Source organism: Aricia agestis, chromosome 11 (genome assembly GCF_905147365.1).
Source record: "Aricia agestis chromosome 11, ilAriAges1.1, whole genome shotgun sequence".
In the NCBI taxonomy this organism is placed as follows: domain Eukaryota; kingdom Metazoa; phylum Arthropoda; class Insecta; order Lepidoptera; family Lycaenidae; genus Aricia; species Aricia agestis.
The window spans coordinates 15,381,161-15,408,894 of record NC_056416.1 but is presented as its reverse complement, the minus strand read 5'-3'; the positions used below and the strand labels follow the sequence as shown (position 1 = coordinate 15,408,894).

The 27,734-nt window shown below is 39.2% G+C and overlaps 2 protein-coding genes across 10 annotated transcripts; both read left to right on the top strand.

The window, feature by feature from the left end:
- The first annotated feature begins 222 nt into the window (after positions 1–222).
- On the top strand, positions 223–7,407 carry LOC121731887. Its single transcript, XM_042121563.1, has 8 exons — positions 223–427; positions 539–627; positions 1,040–1,091; positions 1,180–1,278; positions 1,403–1,501; positions 1,664–1,726; positions 1,811–1,952; positions 7,208–7,407. Exons 2-8 carry the CDS (start codon positions 542–544, stop codon positions 7,405–7,407), a joined length of 741 nt encoding a protein of 246 aa, XP_041977497.1. The 5' UTR covers positions 223–427; positions 539–541.
- Positions 7,371–27,734, top strand: LOC121731946. Of its 9 annotated transcripts, none has more exons than XM_042121655.1 (5): positions 7,371–7,453; positions 21,669–21,750; positions 22,429–22,525; positions 24,388–24,561; positions 24,644–27,734. In XM_042121655.1, exons 2-5 carry the CDS (start codon positions 21,730–21,732, stop codon positions 25,570–25,572), a joined length of 1,221 nt encoding a protein of 406 aa, XP_041977589.1. In that variant the 5' UTR covers positions 7,371–7,453; positions 21,669–21,729; the 3' UTR covers positions 25,573–27,734. The 9 variants fall into 9 exon arrangements, with proteins under 9 accessions (XP_041977589.1, XP_041977585.1, XP_041977588.1 ...); XM_042121651.1 differs by having other exon boundaries at positions 21,133–21,750; XM_042121654.1 differs by having other exon boundaries at positions 7,371–7,521.

Genomic DNA, 27,734 nt, shown 5'->3' with positions numbered 1-27,734 from the left:
TCAAATATGTTCTTGTTGAATCATAGTGAAGAATTTTTTCCATAAATATGTCCGTTGAGCCTTAATAAAATTTTAAAATTACGAATTTTTTTCAAAAAACAACAATTTTTAGAGTGTTGTTTTTCATTAAAAACTAAGAAATTACGGGAATCTATTTATACCATAATAATTTTACATTATTTGGGAACCTATAAAAAAATAATTGAAAATTGTAATTTTTTCCGTTACAAGCTTATAAATAAAATAAATCGTAGTATATAATACCGCGCACCGAAGAAAGAAATCAGTCGCTCGGAAGAGCTCTTCGAGGTTAGACCTTTGTCAAATTTTGCGTCTGCAGTTGTCTCTTTCTTTCATATCGGTCTGTCGCTCTCACGCGCATATACAGTGTTGGTATAGTGCGGCACACGGAATTTGATACTTTCACGTAAGTTGCACAAATATTTAATATGTTTTGAATTGTTTAAGTACATGTATTACATGTAGTACATGTATTACATGTAGTACATGTATTTTATATATTGTATTATGTTTTTAGGTAATGGGTCGAAACAAGTCAGCTTATCAGTGCATAAAAAAAAGGAAACGTAAAAACAATGACGCTTTACGTAAAGCAACACAGGCAAGGTGTGTATATATTTCATGTAGGTTTATTTATTTCTTATTAATTTAACTTTATGCACACATTTACATTGGCGGACGTTGGGTATTATGTACCAGTCTACCTTCAGGTGGTTAAGCGCGCGGAGGCGATTTTTTTCGGCGAAGGAATACAAGTTTACCAACTACAGTAAATTTTGCTTATAACGACGGCGGAGGGACCTCTTTAATGCCGTCACTATATCCGGAGGTCTCTATATCCGAAATAATAAAAAGTCATGTACATATTTATTTATATAATTTATTATGTACCTATTATTCAATTTTTTTTCAAAACTCCAAATTGTTTTAACTACTTAAATCCACTGTAGTTAAAATATAAACTTGAATACTACCCACAGAGGCCATATTGTGTTAATAATAATAACATCTTTTTCAGACTAGCACTATTAGCAGCCAGAAAATACGAATCAGAGAAGAAACCTGAAGAGGTAATTTTCTGGTCAATATTGTGTCAATATCGTAAAACCTTGGTCTGCTTTACCAACCATTTTTTATTTAATTTTTTAATGTTTTTAGGAACATGAGTTAGCATTAGCACCTGCTACCACATCGGACTGTATACACACAAAATATTCTATTTCTGATGACAATATGTCTTTTGAATCTAATTTACAGGTAATAATTATTCTAAAACATGCATTTTATCAAGTTATTAAGCAATAAAAGACTTACTTTTTTCGAAAATTGCAATACTCTTTTATATACCTATATTTTTTCATTTATTTCTTTAATGTTTCAGGAACATGAGTTAGCGTTAGCACCTCCTACAACATCGGACTTTACACATACCGAAAATTCGATTTCTGATGGCAATATATCACTGCAATCGAATGTACAGGTAATTGTTCTAAAACATGCACTTTATCAAATAAATAAGCAATTAATGACTGACTTTAAATTTTTCAAACGTTGCAATACTTCACTGTGTTTTCAACTTATTTTCAAGTTTTCTTTGAACTGTTTCTAAGACTTGATCATTCACATATTTTTTTTATTACAGGACGAAGATTCTGATTCATCTATTTTAGTTGAAACAGGAAATGCATCTAGTTTAAAAGAAATTGTAAGTATTTAATTTCCCTTCGTTTTTAATTTCGTTTTGTTTTTAAGTTCATTAAGTTTTATGATCTTTAATTGCTTTTTGCAGGTAGACGTAATAGACACTATTGTTGGAAACAGAATAATTAACTTCCGATATTTTTGGAAACAAATAATGACAATAGCTGAACATGGCGAGAAATTCAACTGTAAACTAAACTATCTTAAAATAGTCAAAGAAAAACAAATAGGTATTGTATCTACGTTTGAGCTGAAATGTGCATTATGTAGATCTAAATTTGTTATTAAAACCGAGGAAACTCAGCAGTCAAATTTCGACCTTAACGCTAAAACTGTTTCGGGTACAATCATGATAGGAATTGGGCTCTCCAATTTAAACGAGTTAATTGCGTCTATGGATTTACCTACGTTATCATTTAGGTTATACAGCAAGGTACATGATTCTGTCTCTGATATGTGGAAAGCTGCTGCCGAAGAGACAATGTTAAATGCGGCTAAGGATGAAATAGAAGCAGCAAAATTACGTGGCGACGTAAGTAAAGCTGGAATAGCTATGATTGCGGTTGAAGCTGACGCATGCTGGAGTAAACGCTCTTATAAAAAATAATTACTCTGCTCTTTCTGGTGTTGCTGCTATTATCGGGGAATACACTGGTAAAGTGTTACACATTGGAGTCCGAAACAAATTTTGTATGATTTGCACCCGAGCAAGTAAAAAAGAAGAAACACCACGTACACACAAGTGTACTAAAAATCATTCAGGGTCATCTACCAGTATGGAGCAGACAATACTAGTCGAGGGTTTTAAAAAGTCTATTAATGAAAAAAGTCTTATTTACAAGACATTGATTGCAGATGGTGATTCATCAACTTACAAAAGTATTTTAGAAAGCCGACCGTATGCTGATGTACCAATCCAAAAAATTGAGTGCACAAATCACTTGTTAAGAAATTATAATGGTAAAAATTTGCTTCTTCAAAAAGACACCACCGTTCCGCTAGCCGAACGAAAGCTTTTGACTAATGACCGTTTGACTAGATTGAGAACTGCAGTGCGTAGTGCAATCAAATTTAGAAAAGATGAAAATAAAACTATAGACAACAAAATTGAAAGTCTACAAAAAGATATTATTAACAGTCCTCGACACATCTTTGGCGATCACACGCAATGTGATGATTACTACTGTACCGAAGAAAGAAAAAATGAACCCAATTTAGTTCCTCAAGCTCAAACACTTATGCTGAAATTACAAAGAAATGCATCTCAACTTGCTTTTAACTCTCGCAGTCTGTTACACTGCTTTACAAACAACCGAGCAGAGCAGTTCAATAGTATCGTGGCTAAAATGGTGGGTGGTAAAAGAGTCAACTTTTCAATCAAAGACTCTTACACGACTCGGTGTTACGCAGCGGTCGTTGCCTTTAATACTGGTAAACCGCAATATGTATTGTATAAAAGTGCAATCAATAAAAGTCCTGGCAAATCGCTAAAAAGACTAGAAGCTCGAAGAAATGCTAAAAACTGTCGGGAAGTGAAAGCAAGGGCAAAAATGAGCCGAAAAAAATTACACTATGCCAAAGTAGATAAGGATTATGGTGTTGCTTGTGAGAGGCCAGACATGAGTGATGAAGATTTTGAGGGCGCTAAAAAAGCTTTTTTGGATAATTTAAAAGAACAGGCCTCAAATCGTCACCAAATAGAGAGATCTACAATACTGCAGGCAGAGAGTTCATTATGGCTTGAACTCAGAAGGTGCCTACTCACAGCGTCTACTTTTGGCAAATTTGCAAACGTAGACCCAACCAAAATTCAGCCCCACTTGTGAAAGCTCTTCTATATAGTTACGATTTAAGCAATATTGCTTCTGTGAAGCATGGGAAAGAGAATGAAGAAAAAGCGTTGCTCCAACTCAGTGTGCAAGAAAACATTCACATAAATAAATGTGGTTTATTTATCCACAAAGACTACTGCTTTTTGGGAGCTACGCCAGACGGAGTTTTCGACAACGGCATAGTTGAAATTAAATGCCCAAGCTCTGCATTTGGGGTAGATCCTGAAACTGCGTTGAAACAAAAAAAACTTAAATGCTTTAAATTAAATGAAAAAAATGAATATATTCTAAACCCTTAACAATGACTGGTTTTACCAAGTCCAGGGACAATTAAATGTAGCAGATAAACATGTCTGTTTATTTGCTGTGTGGACTGGTGCCGAGTTTCCTCTTAAAGTTGTAAGAGTTTATAGGGACGAGGAATTTTGGAGGCAAAAAATGTTGCCAAAATTAATTCAGTTTTATGATAAATGTATATTACCTGAATTGATTGACCCACGAAAAGCAAGATCAATGCAGCTTAGAGAATTTTTTTTGTAAAACTCGGACGCAATTAGCTCGTTTTAGCTCGTTAACGCAATTATCTGAGTATAATAAGTTCGTTATTTTAATGAATAACCCATTTATCTATCTATCTATTTGTCAAAGACGAACGGCAGCTCCAGTACCACTTTTCATTTCAATTGGCTGTAATATAAAAAATTGTTATTTTTTATATGTATAATAATGTAAAAAATGTTCATAAAAATGTCTAAATATTAATGCGAAATAATAAAATGATCAATATTAGAAACGTTGTATTATTTAAAATCATTATTTTCATTGTACCAATCACTCACATTTAAAATAAAATCGTAACAGTACATTTATTTATAAAAGGATCAAGATGATTTGTTATGCTTACGCACTATACTGACCAGCACGGATCACGCCGCGCGTCTTGCGCGCTACACAAATTTACCTAAACTTGAGTAGCGCAAAAATGTGAAATGGCTCTTAAAACTTAATATTTCACAAATGGATAACTTAATTTAGAAAATGATCTATAAATACTAGAGATGTTGACGACTGACTGACTATGACTAACGACTATTTGGCCACTTTTGTAGTCAGCGAATAGTCGGCAAAAAGAGCCGACTATCCGGCTAACAACAAATTAGGTAAGTATGTATTATTAACATTGAGGTACTATAAACGGGAGAGAGCCTTTTATCGGTGTATAAGCGTCAAAAGCGTGTAATGTTATGTCCTACTTACTAGGACATAACAAAGGAGTTGGTCTGCATATTTCATGTAATAAAAGTGTTAATAAAGGTTTTTAGTGAACATTTAATGCTAGATATTGTTGAGTTTTGTGGTTTCGCTAAATAATAAACCATAAAAATGGTCAAAGAATGCCTCAAACACGTGGATTTAACATAAAATACGTAAGTTTTGAAAAACGTTTTTTGGGCTTATCAATCGGTATTTTTGTAAGCTAAAAAGATAATTTATAAGTAAAATAATCCCATATTCGTGTTATATAAGGCATTAGTGCTAAAAATGTCACATCAATTAATAATTTGGCTATAAAAATTGCATAGCTTTTTACATGTGTTTACGGATTCTCATCACTTGACCTATAGTTAATCGATATCATGAACTAATTGACTTTTTTTCCTGTATCTTTGTGTGCTTGGAAATAATCGACAAATAGAAATATTCAAGAAAATAAACGCACACTACTTGTATGAAAATAAGCACAAAATGGCCACGCGATGACGGGCTAAGACTACATCTATACTATAATACTTTATATCTATGATTATTAAATCAAGATTGCATGTATTTATTGTATGTGTACATGAAATATTTCCTGAAAACCATGAACTGTATAATGTACTTAACATAAAAAAGGAAGTTGGTTAAAAAAAAGTACGCGAAGTAAGGCAGATCGCAGACGGCGCCCGCGCCATGCCGACTGTATGTGCGCCGCAGACTCGATCACACAAAAAGTGTGCCGTCTGCGATCTCCCTAAACATGACACGTCACACGATCCGACACGTTCGCAGGCGCGTGTGTGACTTACCCGCGAATCAGCAGTAAAAAAAAGCGTTACGGAAACTTCCGAAACCATGATCGGTTGGCCGACTAGTCGGCCGATTAGTCGGCTCCTTTGCAGCCGACTAATCGGCTAGTCGGCTAGTCGGCCAAAGTTATGATTGTGCGCATCTCTAATAAATACCCATAATATTTTAAAAAAATCTATCCAACGACACCCCATTCGATGGGGTGGGCGCGAAATAAAAAATCATTTCCGCTTGATGTGTAGGGGAGGTACCATAAAAAAATATTTTTTAAAGAATTTTCATTTTATGTACCATTTTGTCGGCGCCATTAATATGTGTATGAATCATGCCAAATTACAGCTTATTAGGTCCTATGGTTTCCGAGCAAAACCGCGGACAGATACAGACAGACAGACGGACAGACGGATAGACGGACAGACGGACGGACAGACCGAAACTATAATAAGGGTTCCTTGTTGCTAAAAAAAACAATGGACACTTTTTTGTTCTACTAGTAATAATTGTTGTGACATTAAGATAAAGGAAACACAAAGTCCCTCAGCCGGTTTTAGAACGGTACTACCAGCGCCCTGGGCGAGATTTAACTTTGGCGCCCAGGGTGCTGGCAGTGCTTTTTCTCTGCCTTCGGTGCCCCCTTTTTATCTGGCGCCCTGGGCGGTCGCCTAGCGTTAGTAGAACGTTAACATGTCCGATATATCTTCCCGTGACCTACTCTAAATCTGTAGAAGTTTCACCAAAATCGGATCGGATGAGAAATAATAATTATTGTTTATCAATAATTTGAAGCTTTATCAAATAAATACCAAGTATTTAGTTATACATCATTATAATATATAAATAATATTAATAATTGCTAAAATATATTACACAGATAAATAATAATAAAAGTAAAAATACTTTGATTTAGATAATCTAGCGATGCATTATAAAAAGCGATAATTTTAGTACGACCACTATGTATTTAATATCTAACAATTTCCAGGTATCTGACCATTGAGAAAATATAATAATAATTATGTATTTGAACGAGCTTCGCTCGGTATTCGGTATAACACGAATAAAATTACATTTTCTAGAAATGATACCTAGCTAGATCGATTTATCGCCCCCGAAACTCCCTATATTTCATGAAAATCGTTGGAGCCGATTCCGAATATAGATAAGTATTTTAATAGATTATAGAATACAACCCTATTCTTTAAATACAAACGCTATTGAAAGCATCTTAAATCCGATAAGAATTGATTACTGAACTCATAACATTATTTTAGCAGTCGGCGTGTAAAATAAACGCGGCCCGAGTTTGCTTTTATTTCACAGTTCGTTATTCATTGTTTGCTTTCCCAGCGTATAAATACTACATATAAATATAACTTATCATGCTGCCTTAACAGTGCAATGGATGGAGTCAAAACGCACTCCCCCACGAAGGTTACTAAAGCAGAGCAAATCTGTGCAGGGCGATACATGCTCTCCGCCGCGATAATAAGGGGGTGAATCGGGTGCGCGAGGTCGGAAGGGAACGGGCGGCCGCGGCGCGCACCGTGCATCGCATCCGAACGATTCGCTCCTCGCTCCATTAGAAGTGCGGAGAAGGAGGTCAGTGTGCGCGGAAAGTGGGTCAGGGCGGATGCATCGCGCTCGGCGGCGCTCGGGCGGGCTCGGGCGCGCTCGGGGGCGCATGCGCGCTCGCGCATCGATCGCCGCCCACGCGGCGCAGCGCGGAGTGCTGTGCGAGTTGCGAGCGAGTCCCGGGCTGTGCCCCTCGAAGATGGCGGCGTGAGCGCGCGCCCGCGGCCTCCGGCGGTCATGCCGCGATGGCCAGAGAGGTAACCGCGTCGGTCCGGCGCCGCCGCCGCCGCGCGTAACCGGCGGCCCCGCCTCGCCCGGAGACATGGTACACCGCCCCGGCCGACCGTCACCACCGGCAGCTGCAGGAGGAGCGGGCACTGCCGCAGCCGCCGTCCCGCTCCCTCGCGCCGCGGCCGTATGCGCGCGTCCCTCTCGCTCTATCGTAGTCCATGCACGGGAACCCTAGTCCGAGTGCCGTGTCGGGGCCCCCGTTTCGGCCCCGATGCCCTAGAATTGAGCTCGTTGAGGAGCACCGTCGAGATCGGTCGTTCATGATGTGCATTTAACGTAGTGGTGATTGGCTATACAGTCGTAAAGTTACGTAAATAAAGTAGGCGTATCTCTGCGACAGTTTTGGATGTCAAAATTGGAGATGGTTTCGCTAAATACTACAATATCCTAGCATTTTCCATGTCTTATTATTTTAACGACTACTGTCGATGTATGGTGTCTGAACTCTGACTATAGAGCCATAAACCAAGTCGAATCGATATAGAATGGCCTCAGTTATACACGTAGCTCTCATAATGTACTAGTCTTATATTATTATGTATGGTGCCGTCCACCGTAGCTCGTAGCGCTAGTAGCCCGTAGCGCCGCCCGTAGCACTCGCGTAGCACTCGCGTAGCACCCGCACAGCGCTCCGAAACTCCGAAGCATAAAAATAAACATGAGGTGCTCATTACAAAATGAAAAATACTGGGTAACAGTTATTAATATACTAGAGTAGATAAAATGAAAAATGCGACAAATATTGCAAACATACATATGGAAAAGCTATAACATGAGATCAATACGATAGTCGTAAAATACTTGAATATCTGTCTAGGGAGTAACGCGTTTTATTTACTATATTTTTGTATATTAGAAACATATTTTGCATAAATATAACCGCAAGATTAGAATTGCCTCGTCTTAAATTTTAAAACTACAAAGTGCATTAACATAAGCTTTTGAAATTATTATATTAACTGTATAATTTGAGGTTTTAAGTTAAGATATTTTAATTTTTCTAAAACAATTAATGTTGATTACAGGTTTGTATGTCTTAGTTGACGTTTTTGTAAATTTTTCTTACTAATTTAATACTATACTTTACTATATAATAAGGATTCCTCGCGTCATTTCCACTTACTTTCAAAAGATATTTGTTACATTTTTTTTTTGGTCTAGTCAATATTTTTTTGTATGTACAACGGTCACTTCGTTTTGGATATATTTTCTAAATTATTCATTTCTATTCGTCGACTTTTATCTGAGATGTAGCAAAATAAGTTCTGGCATCAATATTAAACTGAAAATATTAAGAGGTAGTTAAATTAAGATAAAAAACAACGCGTTGTACGAGTGTATGAAGAAGAGAAAAAGAAACAGAGAGAAGGCATTCATTTTCGTCCCGGTGTAGAAAGTGACGGAATATATTTCTTCACTGTACTCTCTCTCACTCTCCGCTGGCGAGCTCCATTCGTCTTACGATTTTTCTATCAGGTCCCATGACCTGGCGGAACTTTAACATTATTTACCTATTTTAAAAAGTACGCAACGCCGCTAAATAAGTTTACAATTCCAAAATTGTTAAGGAACTGTGTGATGTGTCATATTTTCAGAATTGCTCTTCATCTAAAAAAGGATTTTACGAACTTCGGTATTAGTACAGGTTCCCTAGAACATGTTTTCCATTTGATTACTATCGCTTATTTTTGGTGAGTAGCTTCATTTTGATGAGATGAACAACAATTTCCTCTGCGAAAATTCTGAAAGTGGTAGCTAACAGAGATAGATAGGATATATGGGAAAAAATTAACATTTTCAATTTCAATTTCTTTCGGTGTAAAATGTTTGTTAATTAGTAATAATAATATAATATCTATGGACGCTTCACACCACGTCAGTCTGGCCCCGTGGTAAGTACCTGATGGACTTGTGTTACAGGTACCAGACAACGGAAATATATTTAATACTTTTATACTATACATACTCGTATATTTAAGATTTTTATTATATCATACACATATTTAATACACATCCAGACCCGGGAACATTGAAAACTTTTTGTTCCGTCGGCGGGATTCGAATCCGCGACCCCCGGCTTGAGCTACCAACGCGCTCACCACTGAGCCACAGAGGTCGTCCAGTAATGTTTGAGGTTATAATAACATGCTTATTTACATTGATACAGCAGCAAACGCCAGTACGGTTCCGTCGTTCAGCAATGAATCATGGATACTGGGCTGCTGGCTATAATTAGCTCTAGATTTATGTATACTGCCTATAGGCAGTATAGACCATGGCCAGTGGCCTAATGACGGCAGCCTATGGCGTCCTAGGAGGAGAGGCAGCGTCCTAGGATGGCGGTAGAGTTTCGGCCGTCCGGACCTGGCTATAATAAAAAAAAAAAGTAGCTGATTCTGCAAGCGTTGTTTTGCCATAATAATATACGTTATTTAATCTATGGTTTATCGTATGATATATAAAAAATGCATGTTTATATATATTATTTAATGCCTTATCATTAAAAGTAAACATTGTTAAAAAAAATTACAAAAAGGTGGCCACCACAGATTTTAGAAGGTGGCCACTCATAACTTTTTTTTAATGAAAGAAGGGGGAAAACGAGCAAACGGGTCACCTGATGGAAAGCAACTTCCGTCGCCCATGGACACTCGCAGCATCAGAAGAGCTGCATGTGCGTTGCCGTCCTTTTAAGAGGGAATAGGGTAATAGGGGAGGGTAGGAAAGGGAAGGGAATAGGGGAGGGTAGAAAAGGGAATAGGGTAGGGGATTGGGCCTCCGGTAAACTCACTCACTCGGCGAAACACAGCGCAAGCGCTGTTTCACGCCGGTTTTCTGTGAGAACGTGGTATTTATCCGGTCGAGCCGGCCCATTCGTGCCGAAGCATGGCTCTCCCACTATAAATAACTTGGCCACTCTTAAAAATTAAGTATATGACAATAGATGTATATAATGTATATAATAGACGTATGTAGGCTGATCTCAGAACTACCCGATTAGGGCACAAAATGTCATTTAAGTTGGTCGGTTTGCCAACAAGCCCTGTGTCACAACTGTGGCAAATTTTTGTCATTTTATAAAAGATGAAAGTTCTTCTGTACACGGTATAGAGTTGAGAACGACCACCAACCTATAAGTTTCGGTCGCGGTTATTTCAAGAGGTACCCAAGTTCTGAAGAACCTTCGTTAAAATAAAAAGCTCATTTTTTATCTAACCTTCATACTTACATACATAGAAACCAGTTCTGCTGGCGGTTGCTACTGTATTAGTGTAAATAATGTAAACACAAACTTACAAAAGTGTACTTGTCTTATCAATGTAAAAAGAAAGATAATTATTATTTATGTATAAAAACGGCATTCACAAATTAATTTTAAATTAAGCAAAATTATTATGTTTTATGACAAAAGTTTGATTTTAAAAAGGACTATATTTTTAACCGACTTCCAAAAAACGAGGAGGCAGCTTTTTGAATGGCGATTATTACTTATCCGCATTCAACCGAACATTATGAAACATTGCACATATTTTTATCAGAAAATTTTACACTTTTATTAAATAAAATATTATTTCTCAATCGAAAATCAATATAAATTCATTACGTCCGCAACCAAGGCAAAAAATATGAATACGTAAGGAGATAATATAGTTAACGATAATACGTTACGTTTTCCAGGAATCCTACTTCGCACGGTCGTATTTGCGGAAAAAATTATACATTTTCCGTATCAAAGAAAATGTTGTAATTTCAAACTAACTACTACTTAATTACTATTTAGTAGTAAAGTAAAAGTAATTCTTACTTCTTCATAGTAATTAAAAGTAGTACTTACTTCAGTACAAATAATACTCAAGGGCGTCGCCAGGGGGGGCAGGGAGGGGCAGCTGCCCCCCCCTAGAGACTCTAAAAAACGTTGCCAAATATAATGCAAAAGCAACGACCACTATAATATTAAAATCTGGTAATAGATGTAAGGCTCGTAGTACAAGTGAAAAGTTTCATGTGCTGTCGACTTTACCTACAATTCATACCTACTTTTCTCATTTATAGAGAGTGAGTAAAGTATGAATTGTAGACTGTAGTAGGTAAAGTCAACTTGCCCCTCCCTGCGCCATCGGCTGGCGACGCTCTTGATAATACTTATTACTTACTACTGAATAGTAAAGTACAGTTATAGGCTATCATTGACATGATACATCAGATTAAAAAAATTATAATGGCCATACGTCCAACATAACTTGCAGGTCATTGCGCTGATGGTGGAGCACACTAACCCTTTCCTTGACACAATTACTCAAACTTATTCAAATGTACGTTATAGTGTCCGTCGTGTTAGCAGTAACGTGATCAGAGGCCCGTCGGCCCGCCGCCCCTGGCCTGCCGCCCCCGGCCTGCCGGCACTCATTCGATTAGCACAACAATTCCCCTTATTCGCGGGCACTAGCAACAGGCGTATGCAAATTAAAGTTTTTTAATACAATACTAACGAAATGAATTCAAAACTTCGTTTGAGCAAAATTCGAAATTTTGCTGCAATAAAAACTGTCCTTGCCACGTCTTAGTTTATTTATGAAAAAAGAATAAATAAAGAGATTTGAGACATTTCTCAACAATACAAATTATAAGAAAATGTTCTTGCTTCTCTCTAAGGTTTGGCTAAAACAAAATGTAATGATACATTTAGCCTACCTTTGTACCAAAGATTGCATAAGTTAAAATAATGTTACAATAATAATTAAAGTTTAAACCTCAATACATACACCTAAGTGTGTGGCGTGTTTCACTACTACCTGATAAGTGACAAATTATAGGCTATCCACCAATTAACTTGACAGATGAAGTATGGAGAATCTGTCCAAAAAGTTGTGAATAGCCTATTCGGCACTTTATCAGAAAGTGGTGAAACAGGCCCTTAGTATCTTAAAAACAATAGATAAATAAAATAATGGTAGAATAATTAAACCACAGATATATTTGTATCGTCAACTTAAGAATTACTTTTCATTAAAAATTGACTTAATGCTCAAGACTATGCATAAGACTGCAAATATTTTATATATGAACTTTACCTTGTGTCTTGGATTATTAGCCCACTTCCCACCCGTGGGCGGCCATATAAGCATATTCCCGTGTTTTGAGACATTTAGCCCACGCGCCACACCCGGATAAGCCGGAAAATTATTTGTGCCCCTAAATAGCCTGCAAAGTGAAACACACGCAATAAAACCTGTAAAATAAGTGCGGCCAAAGACGTGGGAATTAGTATGTTTTTTTTTTATGAAATAAGGGGGCAAACGAGCAAACGGGTCACCTGATGGCTCTCCCATGTATAGCCATGCTTATATATTTTTATTTTATGATATTTCTATATTTTTTATTTTACAATGAAACAAATAACTTATTAACTAGCATGCTACTGGTCCATTAGACTCTTCAAAGAGAAAATGATTGATGAAAAGTTTATTAGCGCGCATTATCTTTGAAATCAAATAATCACTAAGAATAATAGCAATTTAAAAAAAAAGTAAGAACTTCTTAGTCTCACTGACAAATCAGTCTGAATTAAATCCACCGTGTTTAATATCTCATTCTCTCTCTCATATTCCTGTTATGGAGGAGGCGATATATTTTGTTAAACGATTAGCGTTAACCTAGACTGATGTAAGTCTCTTTGTCTTCGCTATAATTTATAATACTTCCATAACTTAAAAAAAAAAAATAGAACTTTACGCGAAACAGAACGCATGCCTATGCGTACACTCACTCATTTACTTACAGCTTGAGGTTTATTTCGCGGAATATTGCTAAAAATAACAACATACTAAATTTTAAGCTATGGATTTCCGCAAAGTAACCGCCTGATTCTATTAACTATTTAGAATACAACGTAGCAATTCTACTACGTATTTCAATATACCCTAGTAGCTAAGGCGAAGCAGAGCTACAGTCTTCTAACTAGTCGTAGCACTATGCTACGTCGTAGCAGTGCTACAGTCTTCTAACTAGTCGTAGCACTATGCTACGTCGTAGCAGTGCTACAGTCTTCTAACTAGTCGTAGCACTATGCTACGTCGTAGCAGTGCTACAGTCTTCTAACTAGACGTAGCACTATGCTACGTCGTAGCAGTGCTACAGTCTTCTAACTAGTCGTAGCACTATGCTACGTCGTAGCAGTGCTACAGTCTTCTAACTAGTCGTAGAACTATGCTACGTCGTAGCAGTGCTACAGTCTTCTAACTAGTCGTAGCACTATGCTACGTCGTAGCAGTGCTACAGTCTTCTAACTAGACGTAGCACTATGCTACGTCGTAGCAGTGCTACAGTCTTCTAACTAGTCGTAGCACTATGCTACGTCGTAGCAGTGCTACAGTCTTCTAACTAGTCGTAGCACTATGCTACGTCGTAGCAGTGCTACAGTCTTCTAACTAGTCGTAGCACTATGCTACGTCGTAGCAGTGCTACAGTCTTCTAACTAGTCGTAGCACTATGCTACGTCGTAGCAGTGCTACAGTCTTCTAACTAGTCGTAGCACTATGCTACGTCGTAGCAGTGCTACAGTCTTCTAACTAGTCGTAGCACTATGCTACGTCGTAGCAGTGCTACAGTCTTCTAACTAGTCGTAGCACTATGCTACGTCGTAGCAGTGCTACAGTCTTCTAACTAGTCGTAGCACTATGCTACGTCGTAGCAGTGCTACAGTCTTCTAACTCACAACTTCTAACCGGTTTCAACAAAATCATCATCAGGTGTAGTCCTACATATTTTTACCATTACCAACGACTTAATTTGCATTCCGGAATTATCTCCAATCCCGGAATTCCGGTATTTTTGTTTAACAAAATATTAAATTCTAAGAAGTCTCCTCCAAAACTTGCTGGCCAAAACTTGAAAGGAATGTTAGGGAATAGATGCATTTAATTTAAAATGCATCCTGATGAAATGAAATTACAAATCAGCCCTGAAGTCTCTACCCAACGACCCCATTTTTTCTGAGTACCACACCCCCCCTTAGGCCTTCAGCGCTCACAGGGGGGCGTTATCGCCTACTTTGGGAAAGGCTGCGCTAGTCTCACGGAATTCCGAATATGGAAAACGTGCGTTTGCGGTCAGCCTAAAACTGTTTAATTGGGCAATAAAAATTAAAATTTGTCAAAAAATATATATTTTTACTTCTTTGACAATTCGCAGGAAATGCTAATTTCAACTTTAAATTAATAAAGATTTAAAGTTGGTAGTATAGGTTCGACGTATACACTTTATATACGTCGAACCTATTAGTTTAAATGTCTAGTACCGGTTCGGGAACTAGCCCGGCGAGTAGAACTGGCCCAAAGGTGGCTTTCGGATTTTTGCCGCGAGCGACCGCGACCGATGAAAATTCAAACGAAATGCCACTTTATGACATAGGCGATAGGTTTCATTTTACTCTGCCTACTAGCTTTTACGCCGCCCCCGGCGGCAGCGTGGGTCGCCACCAAAATGTCAGTAGAAAATGACACTTATATTCTATGTCATAAAGTAGCATTTTATTTGAATTTTCACCGGTCGCGGTCACTCGCGGCAAAGATCCGAAAGCCACCTTTAGAATCTCGTTCGCGACCACTGTTTATCGACTAGGTCAGCTATACTCAAAATGCGGCCCGCCGGGACTTTATCAGTGGCCCACGTCAAGTAAAACCCTTTCGAAATTTTCGTACCACCGGCAAAATAGTGCAAAGTCGTCGTGAAACTCGTGAATTCTTCCACTTAAATCGTTAATTTTGAAGAACGTTATTTTTTTAGCCTAAAAATTAAAATATTTGGTTGTGGCCCGCAACACGAAGCCCAAGGCTTGTGGGCCGTTTGAAAGAGGGTTGAGTACTACTGGACTAGGTATTCTAATTGCATTGCAAATATATATTCTTACAAAAAGTAATATTCACGATGGAAACCTATTTCCGTCGTCAAAGTGGCCTATGTCAGCGCTAATAGTTTCCGTCTTCAAACGACTCATAATTTTTTATTTCTTATGTGGTTTGCAGATCAATATTCCAGTGTTCTGGCTTAGTCAGTTATACAAGTACATCTATACATCTATACATACATACGAGTACATACATACATACATATAAATAAAATTGGAGTGTCTGTTTGTAATATTGAAAAAACCGTTTTTTATTAAATGCCTATGAATGTATATAGGGTACAGACACCAAAACAACATTTTTTACAATTTTTGTCTGTATGTCTGTCTGTCTGTTTGTTCCGGCTAATCTCTGAAATGGCTGGAGCGATTTTGACGGGACTTCTTTAGGCACATAGCTGATGTAGTAAGGAATAACTTAGGCTACTTTTTAACCGACTTCCGAAAAGGAGGAGGATTTTTTTATAAATGAACCAAGGGTTTTTTTATCTTTTTTATTATCTTTGTTATCTCATTTTGCTGATGCGGACGAAGTCGCGGGCAACAGCTAGTATTATATACATTTTAAAACACTGTTATTTCTTATACTTTAGCTACACAACATCACTTCGATTGAAGCTATTTAATATTTATATTATTCGCTTGTAACAATAATTTATGTAGTTGTGAATGTTACCGCAATAATGTTGTTGGTATATCTTTAATAAACAATTTAATTAATTGTAACGGAAACCATACGTGTTTAAGGTATATACATTACACCATTTCAGTATGTTATTATGGCCCCAGATTAAGACTGAATACAAAGATAATATTGACGATTCTTTTGCGGCGGTAACTTTTAATTTTGCAAAAGCCCCTTTTGCAAAATTAAATCCACCTTGGAATCACAATATTTTTCATATTTTAAAAACATAAATATAAAAAAGATACTGACGTATCCTTTAATACTCTATTGATATTCAAATCCCACCTCTTTTGATATACACATCCCACTTATCCGTACATTTTGCGAGCGATATACACGGGCCACTACACTTGGCATTGCCACGGGAGACAGCACTCGAGGAGCCTTGAACTCTCTTTGTTACGTGACAATACATGAGGCTGCCAGAGCGAAGGTCGCGAGTAGCAGTAGGCCTTGACAATTAAGCCATAGTATAGCTATACTATCACTATACTGCATATACTCTTTACTGTGGTATAGTAGCCTCAGCAGTAGCCAGTAGGCCTTGATAATTATGCCATAGTATAGCTAATAGCTATACTATCACTATACTGCATATACTCTTTACTGTGGTATAGTAGCCTCAGCAGTAGCCAGTAGGCCTTGATAATTATGCCATAGTATAGCTAATAGCTATACTATCACTATACTGCGTAATATACTCTTTACTGTGGTATAGTAGCCTCGGCTGTAGGCCTTGACAATTATGCCATAATATAGCTATAATAGCACTATTATACTAGTTTTTTTTTTTTTTTTTATGAAATAAGGGGGCAAACGAGCAAACGGGTCACCTGATGGAAAGCAACTTCCGTCGCCCATGGACACTCGCAGCATCATAAGAGCTGCAGGTGCGTTGCCGGCCTTTTGAGAGGGAATAGGGTAATAGGGAGGGTAGGGATGGGAAGGGAAGGGAATAAGGGAGGGTAGGGAAGGGATTAGGGTAGGGGATTGGGCCTCCGGTAAACTCACTCACTCGGCGAAACACAGCGCAAGCACTGTTTCACAGCGGTTTTCTGTGAGAACGTGGTATTTCTCCGGTCGAGCCGGCCCATTCGTGCGGAAGCATGGCTCTCCCACGTATATTATAGAAGATCATTTCTGTTTGATTATGTCAATCAAACAGAAATATGATCTTCTTACGAAAAAAGAAAAAAAGTCAATCTATTTAACCCGTTACTCAAAGCAGAAATCCATTTGTAACAAGGAAATTTTTGTTTATTCAAAAGTAAAAGATTTGGAGTCCAAAACTTCACGTTAAACTTTATTACAATTTAGATGAGTTACACATCAAATTGGCCAGCCAGAATCTGAATCTGAGGACACACAAGCAAACAACCTGTTTTTAGGTCTCAATTAATTCTTGTATCATTTTAATTTAGTAGCTTTGCAATAAAAGAGTGGTAGACACCTGCTGACATACATAAGCGTGTATTTTTTCGCACGTACACGCAAGACAAGAATTCTAAGGGTCAGATCCCACTGCTAACGTCGCGAAGCGTTGCGCGGTTGCGATGTATTTTAAAATGAGCCATTCCAAATTGAAATCTTAACACTTTTACAGTCCACGTGACAGAAAACGTGGTTACCGTGTAGTCCATGTATCCAAAAGAATGCATTGGCACTAAAAAAAGCATAGAAAAATAAGAGCATAGAAACATAACATAACATCTATACATCTATACATATAAATAAAATTGAAGTGTCTGTTTGTAATATTGAAAGAACCGTTTTTTACTACATGCATATGAATCTATATACGATACATACACCAAAACAACATTTTTTACAATTTTTGTCTGTCTGTCTGTCTGTCTGTCTGTTTGTTCCGGCTAATCTCTGAAACGGCTGGAGCTATTTTGCCAGGACTTTTTTTGGTAGATAACTGATGTAGTAAGGTGTAACTTAGGCTACTTTTTAACCGACTTCCAAAAAGGGGGAGGTTATATTTTACTTTTTTCATATTTATTAGCGGACTATACATCTTTGTTATTATACTATGTTAACGCGGACGAAGTCGCGGGCAACAGCTAGTTACTTAATAAAATAATAATCCTTATAACCCATTCTAAATAAACACTTTACAATAAATATTAGAGTAGACTTGAGGAACTAGATTTGGTTTTTGTATGGTGGACTGTGAAAGTGTTAATCTATACATCTATACATATAAATAAAATTGGAGTGTCTGTTTGTAATATTAAAATAACCGTTTTTTACTACATGCATATGAATATTTAGATGGTACTTACACCAAATTAACAATTTTTAGAATTTTTGTCTGTCTGTATGTCTGTCTGTTTGTTCCCGCTAATCTCCGAAATGGCTGGACAGATTTTGACGGGACTTTTATTGCCAGATAGCTGATGTAATAAGGAGTAACTTAGGCTACTTTTTAACCGACTTCCAAAAAGGAGGCGGACATATTTTTACTTTTTTTTTTTACCTATGTATTTTACATTTTGTTGACGCGGATGAAGTCGCGGGTAACAGCTTGTTATAAATAAAGTTTATATTAGTAAACTTCTCATTTACAAAAGTGATCAGAAAGTAGAAATCGATGAATACAATATATTTAATCGTATTTAGTGCTGAACGTCAAATGAAATGCATTCAAAACATTAATAACTATTATTTAAAATATTCAAAACATACAATTTTACTAGGAAAACTATGTATCTTTTCCATTTTTCAAAATATGAAAGTTTAAGTTGCAACTTTACTGAAAACTATTTTATTAGGTTTTCTTTTTAAAAGATCCGACAAATCTTTTTTATAATTACTATTATATTTTTAAGTACGTAGTACTTATATCTCAATGTTTTTTATTTATTTTTACGCTAAATAATAATATACTATTTGTAGCTCGATCGATTTTGATCGACACTTAGACTTTATACCTCTATACACGGGGCAGGAATTGCGATCATTTTAAATAGGGCGTATAAGTACGTGAAATTTGTTTACGGTACTTAACGGTCTCGATTTATTTACAAAAGTTTTTTTTTTTATAATTTGAGCTGTAATTGGCTTTTGTTTTTTTATGTTTTGCAAAAAAAATCCTATCCTTCATTTTTAAATCTGTCTACTAACTCTACGCAACTATGTCTCAATTTCTTTCCCGCAAGAAGATGCACAATATCTAATATACACGGTGCACACGGCTGTATAGCGAAGACGTCCAGGCTCTCGTGTGTAATTGGAGCGGGCGTAGTTGCCACTCCACCGCACGGACGTCGCTCATTACCTCCGCCGGTGACACTTTGTTTTTTTATTTTTTTCTTAATTTTAAAAAGCCATGGCGTACCACAAAAGGGTTGAGCACACCACGCTGAGTGTTATGTAATTTTCAATGTGGTATTTAAAACGTTTTTAAACAGTAATTTATTGTGACAAGTTAACTATTAATGGTATATTTTATCTTACGTACGTCGTTAATGGTCAAGTGTTTTAGAGCTTAGTAATTAAATAAACGTAAAAGGAGGTACTTAAAAATAATGATATTCAATAGAAAATATTCATTCCAAACTCTAAAGCAACGATTACGATATCTGTGAATTTCAGGTTTAGTTACTACCCAGATGCCAAACAACAAATACATATAGTCTTGCAAACAATATAGATTAATTAAGAGTAGGCTACATGTGACATTTTTATAAAACATCAGAAAAGCCATAAAAAACTGTTTACATAACCAGATGTCGCGTTGGTCACATTTCACAAACAACATCAAACTAGCCAGCCGGCCGCTTGCTATCTAGATTGCAATTTTATTCGCTGTCAATGCATTTCCTTTGCAAACATAATCTAAAACTGAACGGGGTCGCCATTAGAACTCGAAAATCTCTTATTGGGTCAGCTGTAGAGTCCATTTACTGTCGGGGGCCCAGGGGACAGGGCCTAAGCGGGGCACACTAACTGGGCCCCTAACAGGGCCAAACGGGGCCCCTCTAACAGGGGCACTAGAAGCGGGGCACTGGCCAAAGCCTGTCGATCCGCGAACGAGGCCACTCCTTACATAATTTATCCGCTCCGACCACACGAGATCCTGACACACGATTATCATCCTTAGCGCACTGTAATAGAGCTCAAAGGAGATAACCCTTTCGTTTGCTTAACCTGCTCGCGAGCTTTAATTTAAATGTGATAACATCTGTCATTTTTATTTTTAGATAATGTTAGGTCCAGGTTTAGACGTTATCTAGATAGTGCTTTTGTCGGCTTCTCTATCTACTGAAACATTAAAATACTAAGTTGTTTGAATGGCCTACTGCAGTCTAAACATATTTTTTACTTGTGAATAATTTACATCAATGCTTTAAAATGTAATCATTATGTTTAAGTACTTAGCACTAGACGGAAATTGTTTAGAAATTATTACACATTACAAGGTTTTATTATACTAACCCACAAAAAATTACGTGTTAAGTTATGAATGTAGTTATGTTCCTTAGATGATTTAGAAAAGACTGCATTCAAAAGTTTGCAACAAACAATTTTGTGGATTAGGACACAAATGCCTAACAGCGACATCTGATATGTTTAGCGTAGACCCTCAACCATAGACCGGAAAACATTAGTCGTAATGAAATGTTTGTTACAAAACATTTATGTATTATACCAGAAAATGTTATACAAAGTTACAGAATAAATTTGTAATTCCGATTCAATTCAAACTTTATCGGGTCATCTAAGGGCGCCTCCCTGAGCGGTCAAAAAGTGCATTATCGGCGGAGCTAATTTCGAAGATGTTACGGCATCGACTACGGGCCGGCGCTGCACTGCGGGCCGGGGCCGCGCGGGTTAGAGGGGTCGCCCTCCGCGTCCCGCCCCTCGCGCCCGCGGCTTGCGGGGGCGGGGGTGGGGCGGGGCGCGGGGGGAAGCAGGCCGCGACCCGGTCACGAATCACAAATCGCAAGCCGACAGTGCGGCCCGGCGCTCGCCGGCGCTGCGCCGCCAGTACTGAGCCTAACCTAAAACAAATTCGTCTATTATCAAATTAATGGTTACAGTGAGTTGTGACAGTGACAGTCGCTAGTGGTGTACAGGGTTACGTTGCCGTTGGACTTGTTAAAATGAAACAGCGAACGGTAAAAATTGATTTCGCTTTGAGTTCTTTTGTTTTACAAGACTTTATTTTTGATTGACGTCTACTTTAGTTTGTGATACACACTTCGATATTTTCTTGATTCTCCTCATTTTGTTTGGTTGGAGGGTAGGACAACTATAGGTATTACTTTTGTTTTTGCTTTAGTTAGTGCACTAGTATTTATTTCATTAAATTCAGTTGAAATAAGAAAACTAAGCTCAGGAAGATGGACTGGAATATGAACGTTAGCACTTATTAGTTATTAGCTTTACTTAGCTGCTATTCATATTATTATCCGTATCTTAGTTTGTCGTTTGCATAGTAAAAATGGCTAGGTATTTACTTTCGGAAAAGTTATTTTTTGTACGTTACTTTCTCAACAGGTGTCACTAATTGTTTTGCTGACGTTTTTTATCATTATCATTACTAACCAACCAGTAAATAATGATATTTTAACAGGGTTCTCTTAGCGATACTAAAAAAGTGAAAACATAAAGTGGACATTTTTGTGGTCGTCAATATGATTGTGGAAATACAAGAGGTAACTGTAGAACGTAGTCGCATCATCACTCGCGATCATACCACGCATGTTCCCCGCTCACCTGCGTGACCTTCGATCAGCTGGTGGTGGTGCTTTGCCTAACGCTGGGAAAGTGCAGGCGGGATTAAAGATTGTGCAGAGCGATGTCAGTAGGTCGACGCACAGTGCGTGCGGTGAGGGGCGTGCCGGGCGAGCGCGGGGCGGGTGCGGCGGGAGGGGGGGCGAGGCGGGGGGGAGGGGAGGGCAGCGGGTCGTTGGGGCGTTGCACCGCTGCATCTAGTGCGCCACGCCGGTTACGCTACGTAGACGGGCTACGGCGTAGCCCGTAGCTTGCATGTTCCGATGCTTGTATGAGTTGTAGCTCAACTCGACCATGAGTTTACATGACATTCATATAATATCATTATCGATGTAGAATTTTTCAAAATGATTTTCGCTTTGTTATTCAGTAAAAACATTTTTTACGTATTATTTTAAATTATTGATGTTTAAACTTTAAATATAGATGTCACATATATAACTAAGATACAGTTGCCACAAAAAAATATGATTTTGTTTTTTTAAAATATTTATTGAACCTTTATGTTCAAAAGATCTTTACGTATTTTACACATTACTTTGCTACATTATCCACAATGTTGTTGGTAAACTGTTGAGTACATGCTATGATATTTTCAGGAGGTTAGAGGGAAGAGGCCTTTTAAGATATGGGACAGCTCGAGGAGCGTGAGGAAGGGGTTGGTTGTGACTAGCTTCGAAGAGTTAATTCACAGAGGTAAGCTAATTTAGTCCTTATTATATTCAAAACTCATATTCGAAAGGTAAAATTTGCATGAAGTAGGTCCATTTGAATTGAATTGATTTTGATGAAATGTGAAAACGACATGGCACTTTAAAACTTTTTAATCGGGACTTAACTCGACTTATTCAAGTAGTAATGCTACTACGAATACATACTTTTTCTTGACGTTTCGGCCGTGTTGCAACGGCCGTGGTCACGAGGGGACTGCGTATGTATTCTTAGTAGACTAGTATGTATTCGTAGTAGCATTACTACTTGAATAAGTCGCGTTAAGTCCCGATTAAAAAGTTTTAATTATAATACAACGCGAAAGTTGAAAATGACATGTCACTTTATTAAGACACAAGTAGCGAACGGTCATTGTATGAATTTCTATGTTCCTTAAAAATTCCAAAAATTTGTAAACTGCTCTTTAGCACTTTTCCTTTTTCTAATAATTATTAGTTAATAATAATTAGAAAAAGGAAAAGTGTATTTGTATGCAACACGTGTTAGAACTATTAGATATATATTTATACCGATCGGACTGAAACTTTGATACCTAATTAACTACTTCTTAACGCGAGCAAAGCCGTGGGCAAAAGCTAGTTTAATATATGGATTGTAGTGGAGATTATTTACTGAATCTATTACTAAGTATAGTTTTCACAGAGCCAGTACTGGCTGCCAATAAGACTGGCAGCCAGTATTGGCTTGGTATATATGCCGCGTGTGAACAGTTTTTCAAGCCAGGCCAAACTGTTCGCACGCGGCATATACCTTGGTATCAATACCAATGGTACCAATACTGGCTGCCAGTCTTATTGGCAGCCAGTACTGGCTCTGTGAAAACTATACTTTAGACAAAAGAAAACAAATAAACTAACAATTATTAAAAGTTTATTCACTGGTTTTTACAAATATCATATAAAACCAAAATAATTACAAATATAACAGAAAAATAATAAACATATTAAATACAACTGAGACCGGCGGGCCCCGGTCAAGTACCTCAAAGATGGCGGCCGTGAAAAAAAATGTGTCACTTCTTAAAATTCGACGTGGGCGCGTTCAGTTACAGAATTATAATTTTTAAAGGTTCAAACAGAAGTTATTCCATAATTAATGTATTTATTCATAGTAATTTTTTTCTATGACTTTGGATCGTAATTTCCTGTTTTTATATTTAACGTACGTAAATTATTATTGCTTCGCGTCGGTTAAATATTGAACTAGGCTAATTGGTTTGTGTAAAGAACTTATTGATTTGTAGTTTTGTACTTACCGTCAGTCCCTGATCGCTGTAACCTCGTGGTCAATGTGACGGCCTTGATACTTCACTCGTATGCGGATATTTAAAGATATATCGACGCTCATTCTCGACAGAAGTATGCTTCTGTAGAGCTACAATATATGGGAGCTATCAAAAGTTCTCAATGTTTGGATAACAACTTTTTTACTTATGTTGAATACAAAAGTATTCAACATATTATTCGCAATAATATGCACAATGTACTCGTATATTATGATACTATGTGCTTAGTCTTCGATGACGATAATATCGTTATATTATTTACACGTCGGTATATTATATGCATAATCTTAAATGATCTAATTTTTAAAATCTATACCGATACTCAGATGGAGCTTCACTACTCATGAGTTTATAAATAGTAGTCGGTTTCATATGGTCTGATTTCTGAATCTGAATACGAATCTCAGAAGATAAACAAAAGATCGTTACGTAATAAATATTTACAAGTGCTATCAAACAAGTGATTAGAATAGTAAGCACAGTCCACACATAATTTGTAACAGCAATCGAATGTTAAGATTGAACATTGCTACTGTTCCAGGTAAGGAGAAGTTGTCAGTAGCGGCGAGCGAGCCCGTGCGGCTGGTGCTAGAGAGCGACGGCACACAGGTGGAGGACGGCGACTACTGGCGCACCCTCCCCCCCAACACCGTGCTTTTGCTGCTGCGGCCCGGCGAGAGATGGTACCCCACCGGCGTCGATGTCATCAAGGCCGGTGAGTCGCCGCGACACATCGCTAACTGAACTCCCCGTTAGGAGATAGACACGCGACTGACACATTACTTCTCTCTCCGCAGCGATCTCGGCGATCCCCAAGATAGTGTGCGAGACGATACACGCGCTCGAGCTCCACGATGAGACTCCCTCGTGGAAGATCATGGACAACAAGGGGCGCGTCACCGTGGTGTTGCACTGGGACCAGCGACCCGCCGCATCGCCGGCCGCGCGCTCGCCGTCGCGCCAGGCCAAGCCCGACCGCCGGCCCTCGCTCGTCATTCAGACCTCGCTGGACCGGCCGCAGCCGCCACCGCCGCACATCACCGTCGTCAACCACGACGAGCCCGGCCCGTCGCGCGCGCGCCTCTCCCGCGCGCCCTCCTCGCTAGACCACCACGTGCACACGGCTGAGTGCCGCGCCGCGCCCGCGCCGCCGCACACGCACGCGCCGCGCCAGCCGCCCGACGAGTGCGATTTCCACTGCTGCGCGCTGCACGAGGAGGGCCGCCGCATCGCCGTGCACAAGAACGTAGCCACCTCGCCCATCCAGGACGCGCAGCCGCGCGCCTCGCCACAGGGCCGCCCCAAGGGTCACGTGCGCTTCCTCGACGCCGAGTCCGCGCGCCGCGGCGACCGCGACTCCTCCGAGAGCGAGACCGAGAACACGCTCGTCGAGGAGGAATCAGGCACCTCCAACAAGTTCCTGCTGCTGATCGACCAGCTCAACGTCGAGCAGAAGCGCCACCTCACCATCAAGGACATCGGCATCATCCTCGAGCGGCTCAGCTCCAAGATCGTCGACGTGGAGCGGCTCGACCGCGAGACCGAGTCCGACGACTGCTTCAACTGGACGATCAAGGCGACGATCCGCGGCGAGGCGCTGCGCGAGCTAGGCGTCATCTACAACGGCAACTACTACGCCATCTGCGAGCACCCTGGCTACCGGGAGGAGAACGAGGAGGCCGGTGATGAGGGCGAGGAGGAGGAGGAGGAGGAGGACCGGCTCTGATCGGGTCTGTGCGGCGCCGCCGTGCCCGCCGCCGCCGTGCTGCGCCTGGCGCTGTGCCGCGTCGCCGCGCGCTGAGCGCCGCACTCCCGCCACTCGTGACGACACACCCGCCGCTGGGCTCGACCGCGCGGACCGCGCGCGCGGTGTCGGTAGCCAGCGGACCCGAGGAGCGATCTCTCCATCGCGACTAGAGACATTTATAAAATCGGGAGCGGCGGGCCGAGCCGCGCGACCGCCGGCCGGCGCCGAGCCATAGGTAATAAATAGCGGAATTTATTGTAAGTAAATTGACTTCCTATCGATTTCTAAGGTGACGTACCCTCGCGACGTGCGTCCCGGCGCCCGTGGCCCGAGGCGCGCGCGGCGGGCGAGCCCGCGCGGAGGCAGCACAAATATTCATCATCGACGTTACTCGTAATATAATAGGATAATAAATAGCTCACGTTTAGCACGGAGGACGGAGAACTTTTGCGAGCGAAAACTCGACTTTCGATCGTTCCGTTTATAGATTCGGTCGGCCATACCCGACGAGCGATCGCCGCCGCAACGTTACGAACGGTTCGGCCTAATGACACTGATATTTTCTAAATCGTAAACCGCGGGTCTCCGGCCGCGAAGTCCCCGCTCACTTGAGACTTATGAAACAATAAACGCGTAGCAGCTACTGGGTTACGCCGGCCGCGGGCGGGGGGCGCGGGCCGGCTGCGTGTTGTGCGAGGTCGGAGGTAGACTGACGAGCATCAGCTCCTGTATTTTATCGGATTTTGTAAGAGTGCGAGTCTGCGGTCCGCACGCGGACGCGGCGGCCGCCGGAGTGACGCCCTACAAGGTGTCCTCGTAATAAACTCGATAGTTATAAATTATAATAATAAATTGAATGTTGAAAAAGGTTGTAATAAAATACGATTATACCGTCGTCGCATCGTACCGGGAGGTATTTGGTAGGAGTAAGTCGATTCTTGTATTACTAAGCTCTATGATATCGTAGAATTATTGTAATGTTTTTAATTTTTGTATAGTACTATACGTGAAAGAGGTGTATGATATACTTATTGAGGTTCGACTAATTTTACCGGCCGTCGGGCTGGAGGTGTATAGTTATGTAAGGTGTAACGGACAACGGTAACGAGGCGTTATTTTACTATCGATAAGTTTCACATTTGTGATTTGTAACGTTGTTTCGTGTTGTACTTTTTTTGATTTATTTTCGATTGTTGTCTATAATTCACGGGAATAGGTTTTTTTCTCGAAATTCTGGGCTGTTTTTGAGTACTATGCGGCGGATTGGAGATTATTTTTCTTTTTCCTACCGATACTTCAAATTTAATAACGACTTCAGCAAAACAATAGTAATAAGCAGACATTTTAGTTTTCAAGGATCCAAAAAAAAACTATTTCCATGAATAATGCGTTTGGATGTTTCGTGAAATCTAGTCATTTTGTTTAATGTTTTGATATTGTGTCCTAAATTAATTAATTTTCATCGATTGAATCGCTCTTATTTCTAGGGTAAAGCTAATATATAATAACCATCGTCTAAGTTGTAGGGGGATTTTGAGAGGTTTTATTAAATCAAACGTTTTAAACAAAGTATAAATATTCGTTGTTTTGTACTTGATTAGTATTCGTGTAAGCTTAATTTAAATTATTTGACCAAAATCCACAAGAATGGAGAATCGTCGTTTTCGTGACACAAATGTTCTGTCGTTTCCCACTCCCCATAATTATACTGTGAATAGTTATTTTGTAACTCTTTATAGGTTTCATAAATTAGGAACACGGCATAGTTAAAAACATTTTATTGTGTCCAAGAGGAAATTGTGGGTTTTAATCATTGACATAAATTTAAAATAATAGATTATTCACAGTTGACTCCTAACGCTAGTAGCGGGGTAATTTTCGATTTGCTGGATTAATGCCATTATACCAGAAGCGTAACAAGAGCAGCAGTTGAGAGCTAAGTGTGAATCACTTATCATCAGGCTTTCTAATTTCCTGATACATATAATTGAAAAAAGTTTACCAATGGGTTAAGATACAGTTAGTGTACAGGTAGATGGTACGCACAATATCATAAATTATAACACCGGCGCGAACCAGCGATATAAATAGAGCCTTGTATTACCTATTCGTTTTAAATGATACCCAGACCCAGGCGATTT

Bases quoted from the DNA above. Each gene is read 5' to 3' on its own strand.
- LOC121731887 (XM_042121563.1), top strand. From the start codon at position 542: ATGGGTCGAAACAAGTCAGCTTATCAGTGCATAAAAAAAAGGAAACGT. The intron at 1,279-1,402 runs GTAATAATTATT...TTAATGTTTCAG, and splicing joins CTTTTGAATCTAATTTACAG to GAACATGAGTTAGCGTTAGC. The intron at 1,727-1,810 runs GTAAGTATTTAA...TGCTTTTTGCAG, and splicing joins CATCTAGTTTAAAAGAAATT to GTAGACGTAATAGACACTAT.
- LOC121731946 (XM_042121655.1), top strand. From the start codon at position 21,730: ATGATTGTGGAAATACAAGAG. The intron at 21,751-22,428 runs GTAACTGTAGAA...TGATATTTTCAG, and splicing joins TGATTGTGGAAATACAAGAG to GAGGTTAGAGGGAAGAGGCC. The intron at 22,526-24,387 runs GTAAGCTAATTT...CTACTGTTCCAG, and splicing joins CGAAGAGTTAATTCACAGAG to GTAAGGAGAAGTTGTCAGTA.